Below are 23,582 nucleotides of genomic sequence, written 5' to 3'. Positions count from 1 at the left end.
GATTGACTTCCGACTGCTGCCCGAGAGAAGAGGCCGGGCGGCCGTCGGTCGTCACACGTCGGTGATTTTGGAGCTGCTGCTGTGGTGGGAGGAGGCCTGCGATTGGCTGCCGCTGTGGCGGGACGAGCACTCCCATTGGTTGGAACTTTGGTGGGAGGAGGCCTCAGATTGGCTCGACGCTGATCGGGGCCTGGGCGGGGCGTGCGCCTCACAGCATGGCCCCGACGATGAGGGGGATGGCCGGGACGGGGCGGGAACACGGACGTCCGGAGGCATTGTGGGTAAACTCAACGTCAGCGACCCCCTGTCGCAATCTAAAAAGTTTAAAGAAAGACACAAATTTCATTACATTCTACTAAAAGATACACAGAGTCATGTGATGACCTGCAGAGTCTAAAATTTTGCCCAGTCAATGGTCAGTAATTATTCTTCTCCATTCTTTCATATCAAAAACATTAACTACTAATGAGCAGCTCACTTTTTTTTTTTTTTTTGAGACTAACTGTCAACCAACTGTAGGAATAGCTACAAGTAAGCTCACATTTTTCTCTTCTGCTGCAGCACATCTGTGGAACTGTCTGCCAGTCCCGCTTTGGAATTGTACCAGCCTCAATACCTTTAAGAATCTGAACTGAAGATGTATCCTTTCCAGCAACTTTGTGAATGATGTGTGACACATTGTGGGAGCTGGGTGCCTTTGAATGTTTCTACAGATAAATGCTGCTATATGCTGTTTCATCTGCCTGTGTATTCTATATTGTTTGTGCTGTTTCTGCAATTCCGATGAAACAATAAAAGGTAATCAAATAAGGGTATTCAGTGATTTGTGGAACAGCAATGATTATAACACTGGTTAGTCACCTTGCAAACGCTCGCTACTGGAATCGGTCCTATTCGGGCGATCATGAACTGTTATCCTTGTACTCCTGCCACCGAGCACTTCCCGCTGGTGCCGTGGATTGACCCGTATTTGGCAGACGGGCCGCGGCGCAGTGGGTGACGATGCCAGCTCGTGGTTGGACGCCGCCCGGTGGCACCTGGCGCTGCCATTGGTCAGTCCATTGTGACCAGCGTGGCCAGGTGACAGGGTGGGGCGTGGCCCGTTCTCCTCGTGGGGTGACGTGGACGTCTCGGGAGCTGATTCGTGTTGGAGACTACCAGTTCCACACGACAGGTATGCCGTGCCACCAAACGCATCCTGACAGAGACAAGAAGTAAAAAATTTCATTTTGAGGTAATTACCAATACTCTCGTATGACATTGGCAGGGATGACCCAACACCCACTTTCAATGAGTAGCAAACACGTGAACATCTATAATTCATTTAGAAGGCCCCTGTGGCTGCGGGCATACGTGTGTTTGGGGCTGTCTCATTGTACGTAGCAAATCAGTTGTCAAACTTATGACAGTTACACTTAGGTTATTATCGCTAGAGTGACAAGACCTTGTATCTCAGATTTTGGTGAAAACAACTTTTTTGGATTAATGGTCAGATAATCAGAGGTAGAAGTGATGTCCTGTCCAAAGCGTAGCTGTCTTACCCCAAAAATGAAGCCACCACATCATGTCAAAGGAAAGGCTATCCCAATTGATATAGTACTTTGGCTGCCATGATATTTTTGCTCTCCTGAACATTTAACATTTTGTACACTTATAGATATGAGGTTTTGTCGCCCCAGTAATTCATTCATTCATTCACTTCATTCATTTCTTTATTGGTCTATGTCAGACATAGAAATTTGGCTTCCACTGGCATTACATTACAACAAAATGATCATGACAATACAAACACATTTTACATCACAATTACATAATTACATCTATGATGAGCACAATGAATACAAACAACGTTATATATCTGGAAAAAAAAAGCTGAATATTATCATTGATGAACAGATTCAAGAAACTGTAAGTAGGTGCCTACAGATCAATTGAATCCTCAATTTCTCTGTATGACTTCCTGAAACACAGTGTTTTTTTATAAAAAAAAATCACTCTTGGGGGGGAATGAAAATTAACAGTGGGCAATGATGGAGGAATCACACTCTGAATGTAAAAAAAAAAAATTGTCGCTATAAAGACAATGTGAGTTTGGATGGCAAATACAGCATATCACATACTAATGATCCAGACCCTAATCAGATGATTGGTTAAGAGCATACACACGACCAGGCATTTACTTTGCCTCACACATAATTGTGTTTTGGACCAGTCATTAGTAAAGTATAACGACCTGTCATTAGCACTTTCATGTTGCACTGGTGACTGTACAAGATTTCATCTTTTTATTTACTTGCGATGAGGATGGTTTATCAAACAAGAATATGCTCATCATTTGATAAACCAAATGACACACATCATTTTGATCTGGCATATAACCCATAAGGTCTACTTGGTACCATCAAAACAGTTCAAGCAATCTTGCCTATTGACTTGCAAATGTCAATGTTCCAAAGGAACAGTACCTTGTGTGGGTAACTCCTCCTAATGCTCTCACTGATGTGTATTATTTGTATACTAATATCCCTCTGAGTTAAAAACATATAATATTGCAAAATCTTGCATAGAGCCTTTTTACCTGCCAACAGCTTTAAAAGAACTTGGACAACAGGGCATGGTTTCATGTACAAGTTACTACCAAAAGATCAGGTAACGGTAAGCTATCAGTTTATTTGATGGTGCCTCTGATGTATTATCCCCCTCAGTTTTCATTCAATGCATTAGCCCCTTGTTCACAGGGCCCTTATCTCCCCTTCCCTGTAGAGATTTTTACTGTGGAGATAGTCATGCAAGACATAAGGCAGACCATACCTGAGGTAGGGTGTAGAGAGGTCGGGGTTCAATGCCCCCATTGGTTTCCCGGTAAGCGTGAGGTGTCATGCCGTTAGGTCCGCTGTGATTGCTGTTGAGTTTCCCGTTGGCACATGGGTACTTGCCGGAGTCCACGAACTGGAAGCTTGGGTCGTAGTATGGCCGGTTATTCCAGTGAGCAGGCATATCTGGGGTGGCAAAAGAGCAGTGCATATCAAAGCTGGTATCTCTTGAATTGTAATCACCACTACTATGGTCTTTCATTGTGGGACAAAGCAAGCTTAGATGAAATGGGCATTTCCTGTGACAAATATGTCAATGCACATCATGCACCATGCCATTTCGGGTACAATTCGACATGTTTTTGCATTTCAGTGATGCCAAACTAAAAGATCTGTGGTACAGTCAAACCTGTCTTAGCAGCCACTAGCTGCTGTATACGACCACTGAGAACAATTCCCTCCCTGGGTGGCTGCAATAGACAGGTTTGACGGTATCCATCCTTTTTCCTGTTTTAAATCACTCTGCTTCCCAATTCTACCAATGTTTAAAATGCTGTCAAGGCTCACAGAACATGCATTTGACAAGAATGCTACTACTTCCCCAAACAAGTTTTCACTGATTTGAGATATCCTGTGAATTTCAGTTTGAAACTGATACTGTGGTGGAATAGCATCATATAAAAATCTGTTCAGACTGGGTTAGTCTCCTTTCCAGACTCACTTGGATCTCTGGTGTCCTGCTTGGCCCGCCAGACGCACATGACAGCGAACATGATGAGAACGAGGAGCATGGCCCCCAGGACCACGCCCAGGGTGATGTAGAGGATGTCCTCGCTCTGACCCCGCGGGGCCCGGGGCGGGACCGGCGTGGGCTCGTCCGAGAGGATCGGGATGCGCGTGTCCACGTTGGGGGACTGGCCGGGGTTTATCGGCGCGATGATGATCGGTGGCGGCTCCGTCTCGCGAGCTGCAGGTAGGTAGAAGCAGTTCGATTTTGTTTAAAGTTGTGTGTTGTCATGGCAACACTGCCAGTTTATGTGTGACCAAGCCTGCCACATTCTCACAATGCTTCCACATCAATGCCAAGCAAGCTTCATCAAACAAAAACAAATTACACAAGTTTTTCTTGCTTCTTTCAAATGAATATGATTTAAGTTAGCAATATACAATGTATGTCACACTGAATTAACCCGCTTGAGGACAGGCTGATTTTGCTCCGTGTACAAAAAATGTATAAATTATTAGTGGAAAAATGAGCAAAGAAAATGGGATTCCATCGGGAGATACATATGTATGACATGCATTTTCCATAGACACCTGCCTGAGTAGGCCTATACTCAAGGACTCATCTTCAAAGGGCTAAATGAACTTTATTTCAATTTCTGTTGAACTCAACTAATCCAATGCAATCATTAATAAATTCAATTGCTAAATAATAATACGGTCACTTCAATTGCTAAATAATTCAATTGCTAAATAATAATATGGTAACAATTATATTACAGCTGTGTAAATATGCTATTGAACCCTGAACTATATACACTGATAAACCAAGAACATAAGACAAAGTAATACAAAAAATAGATGTTGGGGTGTTGTTGTTGTTTTGTTTTTGTTTTTTTTGTTTGTTTTTTTTTTTGGGGGGGGGTTATATAACACCATATAAGGCTTGGATAGGCTAGTAGCAGCTCTGGGATGCTTACGTAGTGTGCTGCGAATGAAGACGTTGCTGCGAGTGCTCTCTCCGGCACTATTGAAACTCTCCACCTTGATGTCGTACATCTCCTCTGGCTCGAGCTTGGCGATCAGGTAGCTGCGCACGTCCTCGCCGATCACCGGCTTCCGCACGTAGTCGCGGTCGTCGTCGCTGTCCGTGTGCCGGATGTAGATGTAGAAGCCTTCGATGGGCGCGTCCCCGGCGACGGGGTTGTACTGGAAAAGAGAAGTGCGTCGTGGCAAGAGAAACCTTGTTTTACTTTTATAGAAATAAGTTTGCACACATACTCTTAGCCCATTGAGAGATCCATTAACCCATTGAGGACGAGTCCTGAGTATATTCCGGCAAGCGTCTATAGGAAATGCGTGTTGTAGCAAATTCAAACTGTCCTCAACGGGTTAAGGACAGGCAATTTATGGTTAAGAAATTATCATTCTGTCATGTCCAAATTGCCAACTCTTGAATATCACTGCATACCTTACACTAGAGAAAAATCTGATCAGGAAAGGGATAAATTAATAAAATCTGCACAAATTCAGACAGAAATTTATCAAAAAGTTGGTATCAGTTCTAAATTCAGGAGTTACCTACAAGTACTGGCTAATAAGTTGCAAAAAGCTTTTTCAATCTAATATTCTGATTTTCATGGTATTGTATGCCCGCAAATAGATCTTGATCAAGTTGAAAGCCAAGCCAGCTAAAGACACATTGGACTCTGAAACTTTGAAATTACTCACCTCCCAAAAGACCCTCAGCGCAGATGATGACTCTGGAACACACTTGACGATGCGCGGCGACCGTGTTGGTGCCCTCTGGGGCTGTATGATGGGCAGGTGGTCTTGGAGCATGAAGCGGTTGGACATCTCGCTGTAGGGGCCCTTGCCGAAGCGATTTACTGCACTTACACGGAACCTGATGGACAAAAAAAAAAAAAAAGAAGAGGAAATCAAGAATCACAATGCTATCAGCAATTACAAACTTCTACTGTATAGACTGCTAAAAGTTCTGCCTTAAGAAAAGAGAAGAAATTTTTATTTTCAGTACCACCCTTCAACCTGATTAGGGTTAAGGCTGAATATATCTTCATATTACATGGTCTACATAAATAACTGATTGGTGATTGGTTATAATGCAATCACATGACTATAATTCAGCAAAGGACCAATTGGTATATTACATGCAGTAACATCATGTCAGGAAATACACTTCCACAATTTGACTGGCTGCAGACGAAGGCTTGACTAAAATGTGTATTTTCGTAGACCACATAATACAGGATCCAGGAATTCCATAAAGGGGAGGCGCCTTTGCAAAATTAAAGGGGGGGGGGCGCATGCACCCCCACTTTTTTCTTTTTATTTCTATTGTTTTAATCAAAAATAAAGTAGGGGCCCGCGCCTTTCCCCTCTGGATCCGTCAGTGTAATATAACAAATATCGCCTTGTCTATCATTTGAATATAACATTTGACATTCCCTTGGGAGTTACATTTTCCCCTTGAGACAAAATATTGTTGCAGTGCTGAATGCTTCAGAGCTGCAGGCTTCAGGGAAAAAATAGCCTCGGGGGAAAATGCATCTCCCAAGGAGATGTCAAGTGCTACATTAAACCCCCAAAGACCCAATATTTGTGTAATGTTTACCTGATAAACATGCACTATAAAACATAAAATGGCAATGATCTTGACGATGAATGCCCACCACATAACAAGACACAACCACTCCACAGTCCAATTCACCACCCACCTGTAGGTCTTGCCAGTTTTCAGGTTGGACACCTGAAAGGACCGTTGGAGTGGACCGATGGCCCCCTGGGCCGTCCTCCAGTCCTCGTCGATCAGGACGTCGCGGTACTCGACGGTGAACCCCGTGATCGGCCAGCTCTGACCGGTCCCTCTGTACCTCCACCTGACCTCTACTGAGGTGTCAGAGGTCTTGTTCACTTCCGGCTTGCTCGGTACATCCGATGCTATGTCAGTGCAAAGAAGGGAGGAAAACAAAATATTGTCTATCCTTTATGTGTCCATGCAGTAGCTTAACTTGCCAAACTTTTCCATCATGTTACTATTTAATTGTACTCCATCCATCCATCCAAAGTCAACCCTTTGGTAGCCTTTTGTCAAGGCCCTCTCGCTGTATGGTAAAGAGAGCCCAGCTGAGTGGGGTTGCGCGAGGGCCTTTTGAGATCTGCTTCGCATCCTTTTGTTAGCCCTTTGAATTACTGACTTTTGCTCCCCGATTTTGGGAGCAAAAGTCGACGACCAATCAGCGTGTCTGTCTGCTCGAACCCGATTTGAATAGAGCGAATGCACGCCGCAGACCTCACAGAACTCTATACACACAGAGTGTGTAGAGTTCTCTGGCAGACCTCCGCGGGCGGTCAGTGATGCATGCGAACAGGCATGACAACACCGAGGCTGAGGATGCGGGGAGCGCGCCACTCCATTGGTTGACCGGAACCCGTTAAAATGAGTATTCAGAAGGGTTCACGTTCATGAATAATAATGTGTAAAGCAGATCTCAAAAGGCCCTCGCGCGCGCGCTCGGCTGGGCTCGCTTCGCTCGCCCATTACAGCGAGAGGGCCTTGACAAAAGGCTAACCCTTTGGTAATGCACTCCTATTTCAGCTACCAGCTATGGTGTAGCAATGTGCCTCAGTCAAACAGTAAAACCATGGTGACATTAGGGGATTGGGTTATCAGACAGTTAGTTAAACAAGATTATGGTCTTTATCAATACCTAAATACATGTACTGTACGAGCTGAAATTTTCGCTGTGGTATTATTTTCGCGAATCGCCTTTGAACCGCGAAAATAACAACACGTGAATAACTAAGTTTAGTTAGACCCTCGCAACCGCGAAATTAACAACACACGAAAATGTCCTCCAAAGAGCATTCGCGAAAATATCTGTGCGTGAAAATTTCAGCTTGTACAGTATTGTATATCATTGTATCTTAAACAATAACCAAAACAATATAGTAATGGTGCCAATTACATACAAACTTCTTTATAGTCATCAAGCTTGTATGTTTTGCCAGAAAGTTTAAATCAGTTTTTATGAGGGGCCTGGTATCATTTCACCAGAATCACCATGAAGGCTTTCTGAGATTCTGACACACCTCAAAAGTCCAATACATCTGATCAGCATCTTCTTTATATTTTACAAAGACTCTACAAGACCTAGCATTCAATATACCAACAACTGGTGGTGCGTATACAGCACCAAAATGATGAAGCCACAGTCTTTTGTTATAGCTTAGATTGGAGCCATGTGCTCACATAAACACTCAGGCCAGGTGAGGTTGCTTAGAACCAGTTTCCATGGCAATGACTGGCTATGACATCACACTTAAGTACTCTATATAAGTGGGGATAAACTCACGAGGGAGGGGCTTCAGGCTGGGCTCCACACTGTTGTCTCCACCGGAGGTGATACCGGAGTCACTGATGATGCCATCTGGAGGGCCGATGACCCCCTGGGTGGGCGTGGTCGGAGTGCTTCCTATTTTCTCTATACACAGAAAGACAGAATGGTGTTGCACACTTGCTTAACCCTATTTATAGTGATCACGTACTTACCTGTACTTTGCAATACTTTTTCATCATTATTCATTTAATTCCTCCAACCAGACCAAATTGTAATCTAACAGGTCCATGCAGGCGTGAAAATGTGCCTCAGGTGTGAAAGTGTGCACCAGTCTGACGGGAAGCCCTGGTTACACCAAACCAATTATTGAGTGGGGTATGTAACTTCTTTTCACTGGCGATGAGTTTCCAGACATATGCACCCATTGGTGAATGCCGCATATCAAGGTTGCCACTTTTTTTTTTTTAGTCTACTTGCATTATTACCTCTCTACAATGTGAATTCCTGTCAATAATCCCTATACCTCAATTCACCTGCATCACAAGGTCGCTCTCTTCAATAGGCCCACCAGCCATCATTCATTCAAACATCTCAAATTTTATCCAAGCCAAACCATGAGCTAAACAATCTCCCTGAAACAACAAAAACAAAACACCAGTAACCATGGCAACCAACACACCGAGTGCAGAGCCATTCTTCTAAACATCCCACATTCTTTCTTCCCAAGCAAAACTGAGAAATAAACAATCTCCATTAAATAACAACAACAAAATGTACACCAGTAACTACGGTGACGTACTCACCCAGTACCGAGAGGTAGGCCGAGGCCTTGACGGAACCGTGCTTGTTGGAGGCCATGCAGGTGTACCAGCCCACATCAGCGAGATCAACGTCCAGCAGCGTCAAACCTCCTACAGACAGATCACAGTGAGAGATACACAAAGAAAGGAAGACAGATAGAGATAGATAGATAGATTGATTAATAGATAAATAAATAGATAGATAGACAGATAGATAAATAGATAGATAGATAGACAGATAGATAAATAGATGTGTAGATACATAAATAGATAGATAAAGAGATACAGACATATGGAAAGAAAGACAAACAGAAGAGGAAAATAGAAGAGCATAAAAAAAAGAAAAAAGGAGAAACATAGAAAGAAATTAAAGAAAAGACAATTAGAAAGAGAGATGGAGAGAAAGACAAAACAGAGGATGAGAAGTGAAACAGAAGGATAACAGAGAGGAAGACAGAAAAGAAAGAGAAAGCCATGATAAAAAGGAGGGAAAATGAAAAACACAAGGAATTATGATTCCACCTGACTACTGAGATGGTGAAGTCTTTCACAATCTAGTGCATGCTAACTGGAATATCTGGGGTGTTTTTTTTCTCAGTTGTAACAAGCTATGTTACCCTTACAGGAGGGAACAAAAACAAAACAGTAAATAATCCTGATATCCTACATCCTTGGGTGTGGTTTGAAATGGATCTAGTCTGTTGTCTTTAATCAACATTCATCATTTATTAACAAATCCATCTCCCCCATCCCCATAAAATATGCTGCTTAAAGAAAAGGCATCATTTATCATCACCTGCACTTGTCAAAATGGTATGAAGAGCAAAACATTGGTGAGTTCTTGACATTTTCTCTGTGTTTCAGTCGCATCTTTCAACAGAAAAAGTTGGTTACTCACGATCCTCGCTGATGAACGTCTTGTCATTGTTCCTCATAATCTGATTCCGCTGGTTCCTCCAGGAGACGTAGGGCAAGGGCGTCCCACGGAAGTTGCAGGAGAGCAGCACGCGCTCCCCTTCAACCGCGGTCGTGTTGATGGGAGGATGTGTGATGCGGGGAAAACCATCTGTAGTGGGGGGACGCAATCGGGGAAGCATCCAGTAAACATACTACAAATATTGGTCTTGGAATCTCTGAAACAAATCTAATTAGCTGACTTGTGAAGCAAGAGTATATTAACAAAATTACCATATTTCTACTGTTAAAGAAGTGTTGACATTCATTTGCATCATACAGCCATGCATTAGTAAATTTCTGCCAATATTTTTTTCCCCAATAAATTTGCAAAACTCCATGCACCAGGAACTTTCTCATACAGGAGTTTTGCAAAAAAGCTTAGTGGACACAGGATGGGAAACTAGATTTGATTTTTTTTTTTTCATTTTGGAATCTTTATGCACCAATGCAAAGACATCTGAGAGTCCAAATATGAAGGTGGTCTTTATATGGAGGGCAATGTCTTGATCAACAATGACTGCATTGCAGAAATGTGGAAGGGCTAGTTGTCAATTTTTTTTTTTTCACAAAACAGGAGAAAAAAACCCAAAATTAAAATAACTGCAGGACCAGAGTCTCTCTACATTTTTTTTTCAAAACTGGAGGTAGAATAAGGGGAAAAACCCCACACTAATATAGTTATAAGCCCAGAGTCCTGAGCTGATATCGCAAAGTTCTCACCAGGAATCCTCAGCTGGGCCGATGCCTGCACGCTGCCATTCTCATTGCTGACCATACATTGGTACATGCCCAGGTCTTTCATCTGCACGTCTCGAATTGTCAGCACTCCATCTACAGTAAGACAAGGTGATATATATTTGCAAGTCTTACATACTTTCTGCAGGAAGCTTTAGGTATCATACACTTCTGCACTCGCATTTGTTGAGTTACTTTCAACATCACTGCCATCACAATTGCTATTATTGTAATCATCATCACTCTTTGTCAGAGTCATCTTCACTATCAAAAACTGCAGTATTGCTATGCTCTAGGCACACAATCACTTGCTGTAACTGCAGTACCATCTCTACTACAACATTATCAATAGTAGAAGAGTTAAAGCCATCATATTTTCATCAGTACCATAGTTGTGATTGACACCATCTCTTAACAATTGTAATTGCTATTGTTGTCAAGTTCAAGAAAATTGTCAAAACCTCAAACAATCAAAATGACTTTCATCACCATCATTGTCATTCACACCATTGTTATCATCATCATACCCACATCATAGTAGGGCCATCCTTCTTGAAATATACCAACATGACAGACATCCTCACTGATATCACACTGCCAATAACCCCTGCCATAACATTCAGCCCCACATCGGTCCCCCAAAACATCAAAATCTTTACCTTGGAATCCCAATACAGAATCAAACCATCACAACTGACACCACCACCACCACCATCATCAAGACCACCACCACCACCATCATCAAGACCACACCCCAGAAATCTGCATCATCACTAGTAAAGCTTCCAGACTCATTATCACACACCCTGAACCAGAAACTGCAACCAACCACAGCCTCATCGTCACCATCATAAACTGATCCACGAAGAGGGGGGAGGGGTCGCACCTTGCAGCATGTACTTGTTGTTGTCTATCTGGATCTCCCTGGTGTTGTGAAGCCACCTGACCTCGTCTGGCTGGGCCCGGACGACGGAGCAGCTGAACTGTGCCGACTGGCCGAGGCCGACAGAGGTTTCTTGGGGACCAGACCGGATACCAGGAGTTTCTGTACGAAAATAAGAGAATAAAAAAGAAAATTACATTATACTAAAATTCATGAGTACACAAAAGATAAACATGTATATCTATATGTAATATAATTATATCATACGACCATTATTATCATGACCTACTTGACTGAATGAACCCAAGAGTAACACACTGGATGAATTTATAACAGCCTCATCAAGTCATTGAACATGACTCAAAATCACACGACTATATACCCAAGAACATGCACACTTTCATATACAAAATATCTAAACATTTGAACCCTTGGTCTTGTCATGAGCTATCCTGACAGAATTCAACAGTAAAGTAAAACTCCCGGTGCATTCAGATAACACTTAATGTGCCTCGAATGCCAAATGGAATAGAAAACCCCATAGCATTGTACACACTGTCCAAAGTTCCTGCACAGAAGGGGCTCACACAGAGAATAAGGAGGAGAGTCTTACTTTTCACTTTCAGCGTGATAGCCTGCCGATCCACCTCCGCCCCGCTCTGCTCCACGATGCACAGGTACGCTCCCTCGTCCTTGTATGCAGCCGATGGGATGGTGAGACTCCCTGGTCGCTGCACGGCGTCGAACGGGATCTCGCCGCTCACTTTCTCCCACCTGACGTCGGTGGGGGTGCCACGACCGCCCTCGACGACGCACTCCAGCACGGCTGCATTGCCGCGGGAGACCAGAGCCCCCCTGTGCCGGGCTATCCTCGGGGGTTCTTCAATGTCGTCGGGTTCTGGAAGAATCATGTAGATTTGGAGTTATCTCATCATTGCTACAGAAGAAATGACTGTATATCAAGCACGGGACCAGAGGTTCTAGACCTCCTTCAACGGACAAGGCAGAGGTAGTTTAGTGCCTCCCCTAGGGGTATTACTACTCCTACTGCTGTCAAACAGATTTAAACCAGGGCTGCAAGCTTGAGAATACCTACTCATATCCACAATATTGGTCAACAAAAATGGGATAAATCTGAGAGGGTGTCTTTATTCCATGATTAGAGCTCATGGTAGATGTACTAGACTCTGTCTTACAATTACATAAAAGACTGCATGGCAATGCTAAGAGTTGATGAAACTGCTTTTTGAATCTCAGCAAATTTCTCATGCCCTTGCTCACTGCTGCATCAAACTCACTTTTTTCATTGTCTTATTTATTCTTACATGGGTCTCCTCACATAACTTCAACTAAGTACATAAAAGAGGAGAGGTATACACTCACAGAAATGTAACATTTGTTTCATCTCCCCTCTCCCTCCCCTCCCACCCTCCCCTCTTGAGGATGAGGTTTGGTAAGACTGGTTACCATCCCATAAACTTCCGAGAAAGACACTGATGAAGCCACTTACCTCCCTGCTTGACCACTAGCATTGTTCCATTTCTCGGGGACAGACGCTTGTTGATGACCGAGTTGACCGCCGAACAGCTGTAGAGGCCAGCGTCTGACGACGACACATTGAGTATGTGTAAGCTCCCTGACGGCATGATCACATGATGATCTGCGGGGAAAGAAAGAGTCAAACATTTCATTCAGTGTTTGTGAGTTTTCCCTTTCTTCATCCTTTGTCTGTTTGATTTGTTCTTTCTTCCTCTCTCTCTCCTTTACCTTCCTTTCTATCTTTTTGTTTGTAGTTCTTTTTCCTTTCTTTCTCCTTCCCTTCTTTCATCTGCAAATCTATGTACAAATACCTATCCACTTATCTATCTACGTATCAATATATCTATCTACCTACATTGTGTATATTAACATATTTACCTCTCTCTTTTTTCTATCTGTATCTATCTATCTATCTATCTATCTATCTATCTATCTATCTATCTATCTATCTATCTACCTATCCATCTATCTATCTACCTACATATATATCTATATAGGCCTATCTATTTATCTATCATCTATCCATCTATCAAATCTATCAAACCCATCTATCTATTCATCCATCCATCTATCTATCCATCTATGTATCTACTACCTACACATCTACTTATCTATCAATCTGTCTCTCTCTCTCTCTCTTATCTATCTACACTCTATCAGTATATCCCCCTTTTATCTATCTATCTATCTACCTATCTATCTATCTATCTATCTATCTATCTATCTATCTATCTATCTATCTATCTATCTATCTACCTACCTACCTACCTATCTATCTATCTATCTATCTATCTATCTACCTACCTACCTACACATCTATCTATCTATCTATCTATCTATCTATCTATCTATCTATCTACCTACCTACACATCTATCTATCCATTTATTCATCCCTGAAATCACATCAAAGCACAGGTGTACAGCAGTATCCTATAGCTTCCACAACAGCATTATACCCAACAGAATGAAACTTCACCAGAAACACCAACCTCTATCACAAAAAAAGCTCTAATCTATACTACAAAAACATGAACATAAATGGAGGAGGTGTGTTTTCCTTTCATTCAATCCAACAATTTGTCAGTTCTATTTGTCTCTCATGCCTAACTGATGTCAATGGTCCAGCTGAGAGCTACTGTGTACTCTTTTGCTTCTGTTCTCTTTCATCGGATGGCATACATCAGGGACTTCTGTGTCTCACCTGTACTTTCTGTTATCCACTTGTTCTTGAAACTGTATTCCATCCTCGCTGAGGGCAAACTCTCTGGCAGTGTGCAGGGGATCACTGCCATCCCTCCTTCATATGCTATAATCTCCGCTGGAGGTATCTCGGTGAATTTTTTAATATCTGGAGATATGAGCAGAGAGTAAAGGAGAACATAGACTTTTCAGGAGATGTGATCTTCTCTTTTTCAAAAACTGTCATAGTAATGATAACAATAATAGGAATTGTAACAATGAAATCACGCTTGTATATTATCTAACAAGGAATATAATAACAAGGATAATGATAATAAGTCAGCATTTTTGCACAGGATAACTGACAGGTTATCTAGTGTATGCAACAGAAATAAAGACAAAGTGATAGCCCTGTACAGTTGACTCTTGTTGTAATGAAGTCTTTGGGACAGACAATTTTCTTTCATTGTATCAATTTTTTGTTATAACTGAACAAGTGAAGTATGTAAAGATATATAGCTAATTAAGACCTGAATATTTGCTTCATTGTCACCAGAATTTCATTATAACAACAGGAGTTCACTGTATTGTATCTGAATCCACTCGTTAAGTGTTTGAGTGTCTGACTCACATGCTACATCTAGTCGTGCTATCCTGCTTGCTATGCTCCCGACGGTCGTCCTGGCGATGCACTGGTAGTCGCCCACGTGGGAGAACATCCCTTCCTCGCTCTCGAAGTTCCGGATGAGGAGGGAGCCGCCGCTGACGGCGATGTTGGGGAAGTCGGCGATGTCGTCGCCGTTGAGCGTCCACGTGATCTGCGCCTCCTTGACCTGCGTGGTGCAGCGCAGCTTGACCCGGCTGAACGGCCGCACGATCTCTGAGGTAGGCTCTCGGCGGAACTCGGGTGCAACATCTGGATGAGGGAGAAAGTGATGAAAAAGAGGAAAAAGAAATAATCGAGAGATATCCTTTCACGAAATTCAAAAGATGTTAAACAAGAAATTGTTTGTTTTCTGAAAATCAAATCTTTTTGAAACCCAGTTTTCATAACACAATATCTGATGCTATTGACACATGGATGAAAGGGATAAAAAGAAAAACCACAGTAAAAATGCTATTAAAAGTTTCAATTTGAATAAGTCGTCATGGAGGAGATAAGAAATTTGTCCTCTACTAAAATCTTGTGATCTTGGATGGATATTTCATTCAAAAGATCTAATAACTATGATAATAATGAGAAACCAGTGTTAAAAAGAAGTACAAGTCAATTGGTATAAGATGTAAGATGTGCAACTGATAAAAACTGCACAAAAGAATAACAAAATATACCTCAATACAAGTATGAAAAAAAACCCATAGAATTACATGAAAAATGAAATACAATGTATACACAATTACTCTGTCAATAATTCAATTCGAAAGTAATGCTCTGGTCTTATGGGGCATTCTGGAAAAGTTAAAGTTGGTCTGACAAGAAAGATTGAAATTTGCTTAGAATTGGGTAAAGATTAAAGAAGTTACTGAATTGCGAATGTTTGCTAATTTTTGCATAACAAGTTCTCACACAGTGACATGAATATGCAAATAAGTGAGCTGCGAGGATGATCGGTTTCCACCCAAGATACAGCTGGGGAGATGACCTTTCATTTTGAACTGCACCACTCAATATAGGACGGGCCTATAAACCATTTTTAATGCCCGAAGGGAAGGGTACGTTGTATTGTAACTGTACAGTCATTACCCCTTGCAGAATTGTCCCTTACACGTGGCACTGGGATTGCATAGAAATAGGGTGTGAATAGTAATCAAAGAGTTAATTTGAAATGGTGTGTTCGAGTCTATATTTGCCTTACAGTTTGCAAAATCTGGACTTGCATTTAGGCAACCTGCAAGGGGTTAGATATGTGATCAAGTACTACAACCAAGAGGAAGAGAACGAAGTTTAATCCCTTGTGTTACCAAAGGCAATATTCTGATGTGCTGTTTATATTACAAATGGCAGTCGACTCTAGAAATTTACAAAAATAAATGTAAAGCATAAGAGATATACATATTCTCCTACATATTGAACACCACTGCAGTTTTCTACTGTAACCGAAAGTGAGATCACAGACATTACAGGGTGTGATTCATCTGCCATGCCACACATGCACTATCGCCGTGACGACCGCATCTTTCTGTGACACCAACAGCTCTGTGTGGCACTATTACCCCATGCAGCCATATTTAATCTCAGCATGAAGTCGGAATCTTGGGTCTCTAGAAAGAATGAGCACGATGGCAGGCATACACAAAAACAATTCAAAGCCAGAGAAAAGGGGGGGGGGAGGAAAGGGGGGGGGGGAGGAAAGGGGGGAGGAAATGGGAAAGAGAAATTCCTTTCCTCACCAATGGTGAACTGACAGTGTTGGTTTTTCTGTCGATTAGATCAAAGAAAGAAAAAACTTTTTCATGTGGCTGGCCGTGGCAACGGCACCGCTGGCACGCCGCCACGAGAAACCCCGACACCATGCCGGGAGGCTGCAAATCGTGGCCTGTGGGGTAAGCACTCGCTGATGAAGCGGTAATAGGCAACTGGGGGAGGGGGTCTTTAACACGAAGGGGCATAATCGCAACGCTAAACGTTCCGTTCACACACGACTCTCTCCTGTTTGCTCAGCTAAAGCGCAATCACGAAGGCAGAAGGGCATTTATTTTGACCCTGTCTCCAAACCAATCGATCCAGGTCTTAATAGTGCAATGACTCAAGGTCCTCTGTAGGAAAATTTCCCCATAAATCATCCCCCCCCCCCCCAAAAAAAAAGCTTCCTTCAGGGAATTCTTCAAAGGATGACACCCTTCACTTTGTTCTTCCAAGATGTCCTCATTCCGTCACTGTGCATCAGGATTAATTCCCTTCCATCTCCAATCGTCCCTACCTGGTCAAACAATTACGGGCCGGATCAGGATCACATGGTATCACACGGTACGGTAGATTTCTCTCACAATGCCATTAAAGCCTGTGCTGTGTTAGCAGGAGGCAGAAGCAGGTCAAACTAAATGCAATGCACTGTGGGATATACACCAGTCTTCTCACACATTGTCTTCGAGACAGACCAAGCAGCTTAAGACTGACATATCAGTATTCTCTTCACTGCCCTGTCTACACAACCATCAAAAAGGCCAACCGTCAAAGAGGCCATTTCTCCAAGACAAGGTTTCCACCTGATATTTCTTCCAATACCAATACAAATGCACTGGGCAGTCCTAAATTGTACTGCGCAGATCGTAAGACCAACACACATGTACGAGCATTCGTACATGGTACTGCATAGAGTGTACTGGTATTACTCAATAGCTTCACATTCTCCACCTTCCTTGAACCTTGAAGAAGTAATCCCTGTTGCAGCTTTTCGTGGGATACTAATACCCCTTTCATAAACTCATCCTCCTATTATCCGCATAAGAATAATGCGGACAATTCAATAAAAAATGCGTTCACAAACTCTGAAAATAATCCGCATTATTTTTACGAGCGCCCGTCCTGAAAAAGGCCGATAATCGTCATGGTGACTGCACACGTCCCTCCTGCGGGAAAGACAGGTGACGTTTGACCGCACCCCGGCAATTATCCGCATTATTTGGGTTTGCGTTCATAAACTCAATATCTGGTCCCGATGCTGCTATTATGCGGATAATAGAAGGGTCGAAATAATGCGCATTATTCTATCCCCGCTGCGATTTTACGACCAAATGTTGCGGATATTATCCGCATTATTGAGTTTATGAAAGGGGTATCAGTCTCACTGCCATTCTCTGCTCACTCATTCCACAATCTGTCCATCCAAAATTGCAAACAAAAGATCATAACACAACACACAGATGGAAAGTACAAAAGTTAAGCCAAACAAGATCATGCAATCCAATGATTCTGACCTGCCGTAAAGTACCAACTTTTTAGATTTGAAAATTCTGCTAAAATTGGGAGGACCCATTTTGCCCCAAATCAAGAGAGTACTAGAATGGCTGCAGTAAAGACACTTGATAACTGAGATGCATAGCTTATGAGGTGTATTACAGATCAGTACATTCATATCAACAAAAGAATGCAATATGCTAGAATCTGAAAAGAGGATGATATGCTCTTTAAAGGCAGCCTTAACTTGGCTTTAGTCATTAAGTATGCAATGCAATAGGTCAGAATGATGAAAGCGTGAGTGATTTAAGGACTTGAACCCTGACGAACAGCTAAAATCTCACACAGTCAGGATGGAATAGATGAATATCATAAAAGGCTCCAGAAGACATCATATATCTCTGATATAAATAGATGACCACAGCAATTGATCATATCTTGATTCCTAATCATAATCAGTGAATAAGGAAAGCATCTGGTTACTCTGGGTGGGGGGTCAATTGCTAATTTTGCGTGGAGAAGCTCAGGGAGAGAACATTACTGTTGGTTACAGGAAACTTAAGAGGAATGTTTCGTGCAGCTTAATCTTGGATGAAGATTAGACCCCACGATTCTTCCGAAGACACATTCTGGGGATGTTTGGCAGAGGTGTGGAGGAGACCAATTTCGGTTTGCGCCCCCATCACGACTCTCCTCGCTGCCGGGAGTCGGGGGTTCTGGATACTGTTGCAAATTTGGTGCAGCCTCTCCGCGGCTCTCTCCCCTCGTCCGGTAATGAGATAGCGGAGGCAGGGGGTCCGTTCTGTGCCCCCGCTCAGCTTGATACAGCAGGATGAAGAGTTGGCGAGGAATAGAAATAGAGAGAAATATAGAAATAGAAATAGAGAGAGAGAGAGAGAGAGAGAGAGAGAGAGAGAGAGAGAGATAAAGAGGTAGAGAGAGAAAAATATTAGAAGAGGGAGAGGGGGAGAGATGGAAAGAGATATACAGCGTAGATAGAGAGAAATAGAAGAGAGAAAAGAGGAGAGATGAAAAGAGATATATAGAAGTAGATAGAAAGCAATAGAAGAGAAGGATAGATGAAAAGAGATATATAGAGGTAGACAGAGACAAATAGAAGAGAAAGAGAGGAGGAGAGATGGAAAGATATATATTGAGGTAGATAGAGAGAAATAGAATCAAGAGAGGGAACATATGGAAAGAGAGGGATAGAGCTAGAGAGAGAAATAGAAAAGGCCAAGGGAGAGAGAAAGCAATGCTGTCCACAAGATAGATGATCCATTTTCAACCCCCCCCCCCCCAAATACACCATCATCACCAACTAGCCTGTCTTCAAGACTTTGGGACGATTTGTCAATTACACTTTTATCGAGCACCGTATCTAAACGGTCCAATACGAGACTATTTCAACAGCTGAACACTCATACTAGTTCTTTCATGGTAAACTATCCTACAGTTACATGGGAAGGGCAGCTTTCATTTTGTTTTCTCAGAACTGATGGAGAAGCAAACACAAATTACTCTCACAACGAAAGAGCGGAATCCCCACAGTAAAGCGACAACGACAATGATCGTCCACATTCTATAATGGAGATGTCACAATGGTTTGTGTGGAAGTCTCAATTTCATGAACATTCTCACACATTTTAGTCTTCACAGGAGAGAGATACAAAAAGTACACTTCACACGGATGCAAATTACTAGGATAGCAATTGCAATAATGGCATCCCCATCCAAATCTGGAGATTTTTGCCTGCATGGACATACAAATCTCACTAAATAGTGTGATCAGCATCCTGAAATCACATAATTATTTTGGAGTGATAATTCACACCACGGCTAGTGCACAGACACTGAAGCAAAAGATAACGAGATTAGCATCAGTACCACACCTAATTTCCATACGTGGTTCTGTGAAGACATGTGACACTTAATGATTCCGGGACTTTGAGTTTCGAGACATTTATCAACTCACTTCCTGTGCAGAATTAAGGTTTCCAAACAGCTTTCACAGAGTTTGGGGCAGTTGATAAATGCAAAGCTGTTTTGATTATTGGGTTTCATAGCAACACATTTCTGAAACGTCAAAAAAAGTGTGATCACAAACGTGTTTTGAGAAAGACACGTTTTTCTGTAGAGTTCATAAAGGCAAAGTCATTCTGAAATGCATTATAGCTTGGACCTGTCCACACCAACCCCTACCAACTACACACCTCTGCTCCTCAGGTCAAAAAGTGCAACACCACAAAGTTGATAAGTGCAACAACTTGAAGAAACGTGATCTGGATGGCATTTGCCAACACGTTTTGATAGTGGGTATCGAAAGGTGCTTCAAAGGGAAAACTAATAAAGGCAGCCTTTTTATCATATCACACGTTTAATGTTGATGAAATTTCTACCACTGTTTGATTTCCCTGACTCAACTCAACTCCAACATTGAGTAAGAGAAGCACTGTAAACCATCCCCTATAAGATGCTCCAGAGCAACTTAAAATCTCGTCTTCTGGCATTTTGTAATTTCGATGCAATTCCCAGCTCATTTACGGCCAGTCGGTATACACATACCCACAGATCTAGAGGTCATAACCTCAAATTATATTCACAGTCTTTCAAACATTTCGAGAATAATTTGCACAACACCGAACGATGCACCACTTCTTGATGATGAAACATTCAATCCAGAACACATGGCATTGTTTTACTGGAGGCTGGATGAGGGGAAAACATTTCTTGGGATTATGACTTGCACATGTTTTGGGGTCAGATTATTGTATATATCTTCTCTTTTTTTTTGGGGGGGGGGAGGAGGAGAGGGGGCTGCTTTACAAACTAATCTTAAAAATATGTCAGGTGTGAAGTCTGAAGTTTGGCAACAAGCTCAATGTTTCTTCTGTAATGTTGCCGAAAACTTCAATTACGAGCCTCTGATATAAAAAGACAAGGATGAAAGTAAATATAGGGAAATAAAATAGAGAAAGAGAGAGATGAAAAAATGGAGAAAGAGCAAGAGGGAGAGAGAGGTGTGTTTTTCGGCACTCCAGCACTCCATAAATCCTCATTTTGGAATGTAGCAAACAACCACACGGTGGAAATCAACACTGACGTTGTTCGATACCCCCTCAGGACAATATGGAATGTTGCAAGAGGAAAGGGGGGGGGGGGGTGGGAGGGGGATAGATCCTAGTCTTTGTCACAGGCTGAAGTAATTTTAAGAGGAGCTAGCTGAGAGTTATCACAGGAGACTAGTCAAGCTGAGGAGATACTGTGAAAATGGAAATTTTTGCAGTGTGGAAAACATCGCTTATTTCGCGCAACCATGAGCTAGCGCAAAATAAAAGCATGCAAATAATTTTTGCATGCCATATGTTCCATTAATTTTTGTCCTGATTCCATGGAATTACAAACACGCGAAATTCATCTTACCCAGCGGAGCGAAAAAACAAAATAATTAGGCCTACTCAGTTGGTTGGGCACCTTACTCATTGTTAAAGCAACATAATGCATAAGCTTGTCCATCGTACCAATATGGAAGTCAGGTTCAAACAAAGAATGAACCCACATAGACCAGGTGACAAGAATGACGGCCATCAATTTACACTTGGGGAAGTATCAACTTCTTTGATTTGCATTGAATGCATTCACAATGTGTTTCAGTCAATATTGCCAAATACTAGGCTTTGATAAACACTTTGCTGCTGTATGGTGGACGTAGGCCTACTAACAAATGCCATTTACAAGGATTTTACATCATGAACAACATCACATCAACAATATTCATCTCAGTGAATTAAAAAATCAACATGCCCTCACAAATACCTTTTTTCCGCTCATGCGCACATGGGAAGTACAAACTGGTTGAATTCTTGTAATTTACCACATGGTTACTGCCAGTGTTTTGGTAGTAAAAATCATAACCAGTCAGTAGAGCTCAGTTAAACCAAACAACAACAACCACCACCACCACCACCACAACCACAACAAAAACAACAACAGCAACAACAGAGTTCATGCAAAATATATTTTACACCGCTGACCGATGGCATATTTCTATCAATTTCATTGGGTGATGAGAATTATCAAATGCATAAAATTGAATATGTTATTCAACAGAAGGGTGGTGTGTTAGCTTTGGTTTTCCTGGATTCACGAATGATAATTGCATTCGAAGATCAGTGTCAGCTTGCTTTGCTTTCCACTGTGTGTGCTAAAAAAAGAAGAAGCAAGAAGGTCTTTGACAGAGGCTAAGGAGATCTGAATTCCTGCATTTTGTTTTACCTTTTCTTTGTTTTTGTTTCTCTATATTTTTTCCTTGTCATGTTCAATCTCTTTCAATGTTCGGCAGGAGCGGATGAAAGGGAATGACACTGACTTTAGCAAAAAGAAGTTCTGGAAGGTTTCACATATGGGAGGGGAGGGCTCTATGGAGTGCCAAGCCAAGGGGCCCTTATGGAGTGCCATGTGTGATGCAATTTAGTTTAAAAAGGGAAATAATTCCCAAGAGTATCTAAGAGAGAAATATAAACAAGAAGCCAGATACATGTGAATGTATCAATGAGGACTTCATTCATTGGATGCTCATTCACCCTACTGGTGTGAAATTTCTGAGACATAAAATGGTCTGAAGGTATCATAGGCATATCTTCTGCTTTGGGTCCTCACAAGATATCAAGTTTTAGAGTGCAGTACATATTAATCTCATATTACCTACCAGTGGGAAATTATATAACAGATAACCCTAATAAATCTGTGCATACATGCTTACCTTCCTCTAAGACTCTAGGGCTCTTCTTAGTGAGTTCAGACCATAACTGGTGTCTTTAGTTGTCATGATTTTTGTTTCAGTATGTTTTTATGAAAAAAAAGAAGAAGAAAAGAGCATTATACTGGGTATAATAAGTACCTGAAACCTAAGAATACACACAAACATTGTGCATAATTATAATAACTTCAATCCACCAGTCATAATACCATACAAGGGAAGAAAGAATAGTGAATGAATCAATAAATCACAATTTAAAAAAAAAATCAAGACATACACACATACAGGAAGAAACACACACACAAACATACAAACACTGCATGGTACATACACATTAAAAAGGATGCATGAATAAATTACCTGCAAAAGCGCGTTCACACAGTAATGTGAGAAGCGTGGCTAGCAGCCAGAGAAGCGTTGCTAGCTGGAGGCTGGTATCCATTGCACTGTGTCTACAGGGGAAAGTGGGCGGGGTCACTCTTCCATCAGCATCTCAAGAATGGTACCTGGAGTAGGAGGAGGAGGAGGAGGAGAAAAAACGATAATTCAATTACAAAGTCCTCTCTTCATTCCCTTGTTCGTATTCATTCTGCTTCTCAAATCAAATCAAAATAAATGATGTGATTGTGACAAATTTAAACAAAACATAAACAAATGTCATTTTATAGTATGTTGTTATTTTGAAGTAATAATATAATTTTATAGAAAAGAGATAGAAGATGAGGAAGGGGTACAAGGAGGAGGAGGAGATGGAGGAGGAATTGTAATAATAACAAAAATCAAACAACAATACAAAGAATAGACAAGAAATATGCAAGCTACAACTCATGAAGAGAGATTTGCCATCAGAATGTTGGGAATAGAACCGGCACGTTTCTGAAGTGCTCTTAAAGTATTCATAAGCAAATATGAAAACTAAAGTGGAGAGAAATGG

General features: G+C 41.8%; 1 protein-coding gene across 1 annotated transcript; it reads right to left on the bottom strand.

Annotated features, from left to right (window-relative positions):
• Positions 1-30: 30 nt before the first annotated feature.
• LOC140230007 (cell adhesion molecule-related/down-regulated by oncogenes-like) lies at positions 31-23,122 on the bottom strand. The gene is made up of 17 exons (XM_072310211.1): positions 23,009-23,122; positions 14,623-14,907; positions 14,014-14,160; positions 12,783-12,932; positions 11,886-12,170; positions 11,276-11,434; positions 10,375-10,485; positions 9,596-9,763; positions 8,701-8,808; positions 7,913-8,041; positions 6,275-6,497; positions 5,268-5,442; positions 4,517-4,745; positions 3,535-3,780; positions 2,812-2,999; positions 862-1,198; positions 31-314 (listed from the first exon to the last, which is right to left on the bottom strand). The coding sequence occupies exons 1-17, from the start codon at positions 23,088-23,090 to the stop codon at positions 52-54; spliced, it is 3,285 nt and encodes a 1,094-aa protein (XP_072166312.1). The 5' UTR covers positions 23,091-23,122; the 3' UTR covers positions 31-51.
• Between the last annotated feature and the right edge of the window lie 460 nt (positions 23,123-23,582).

Source organism: Diadema setosum, chromosome 6 (genome assembly GCF_964275005.1).
Source record: "Diadema setosum chromosome 6, eeDiaSeto1, whole genome shotgun sequence".
NCBI lineage: Eukaryota > Metazoa > Echinodermata > Echinoidea > Diadematoida > Diadematidae > Diadema > Diadema setosum.
The sequence above is the reverse complement of the archived record's forward strand: the minus strand, read 5'-3'. Positions and strand labels throughout refer to the sequence as shown.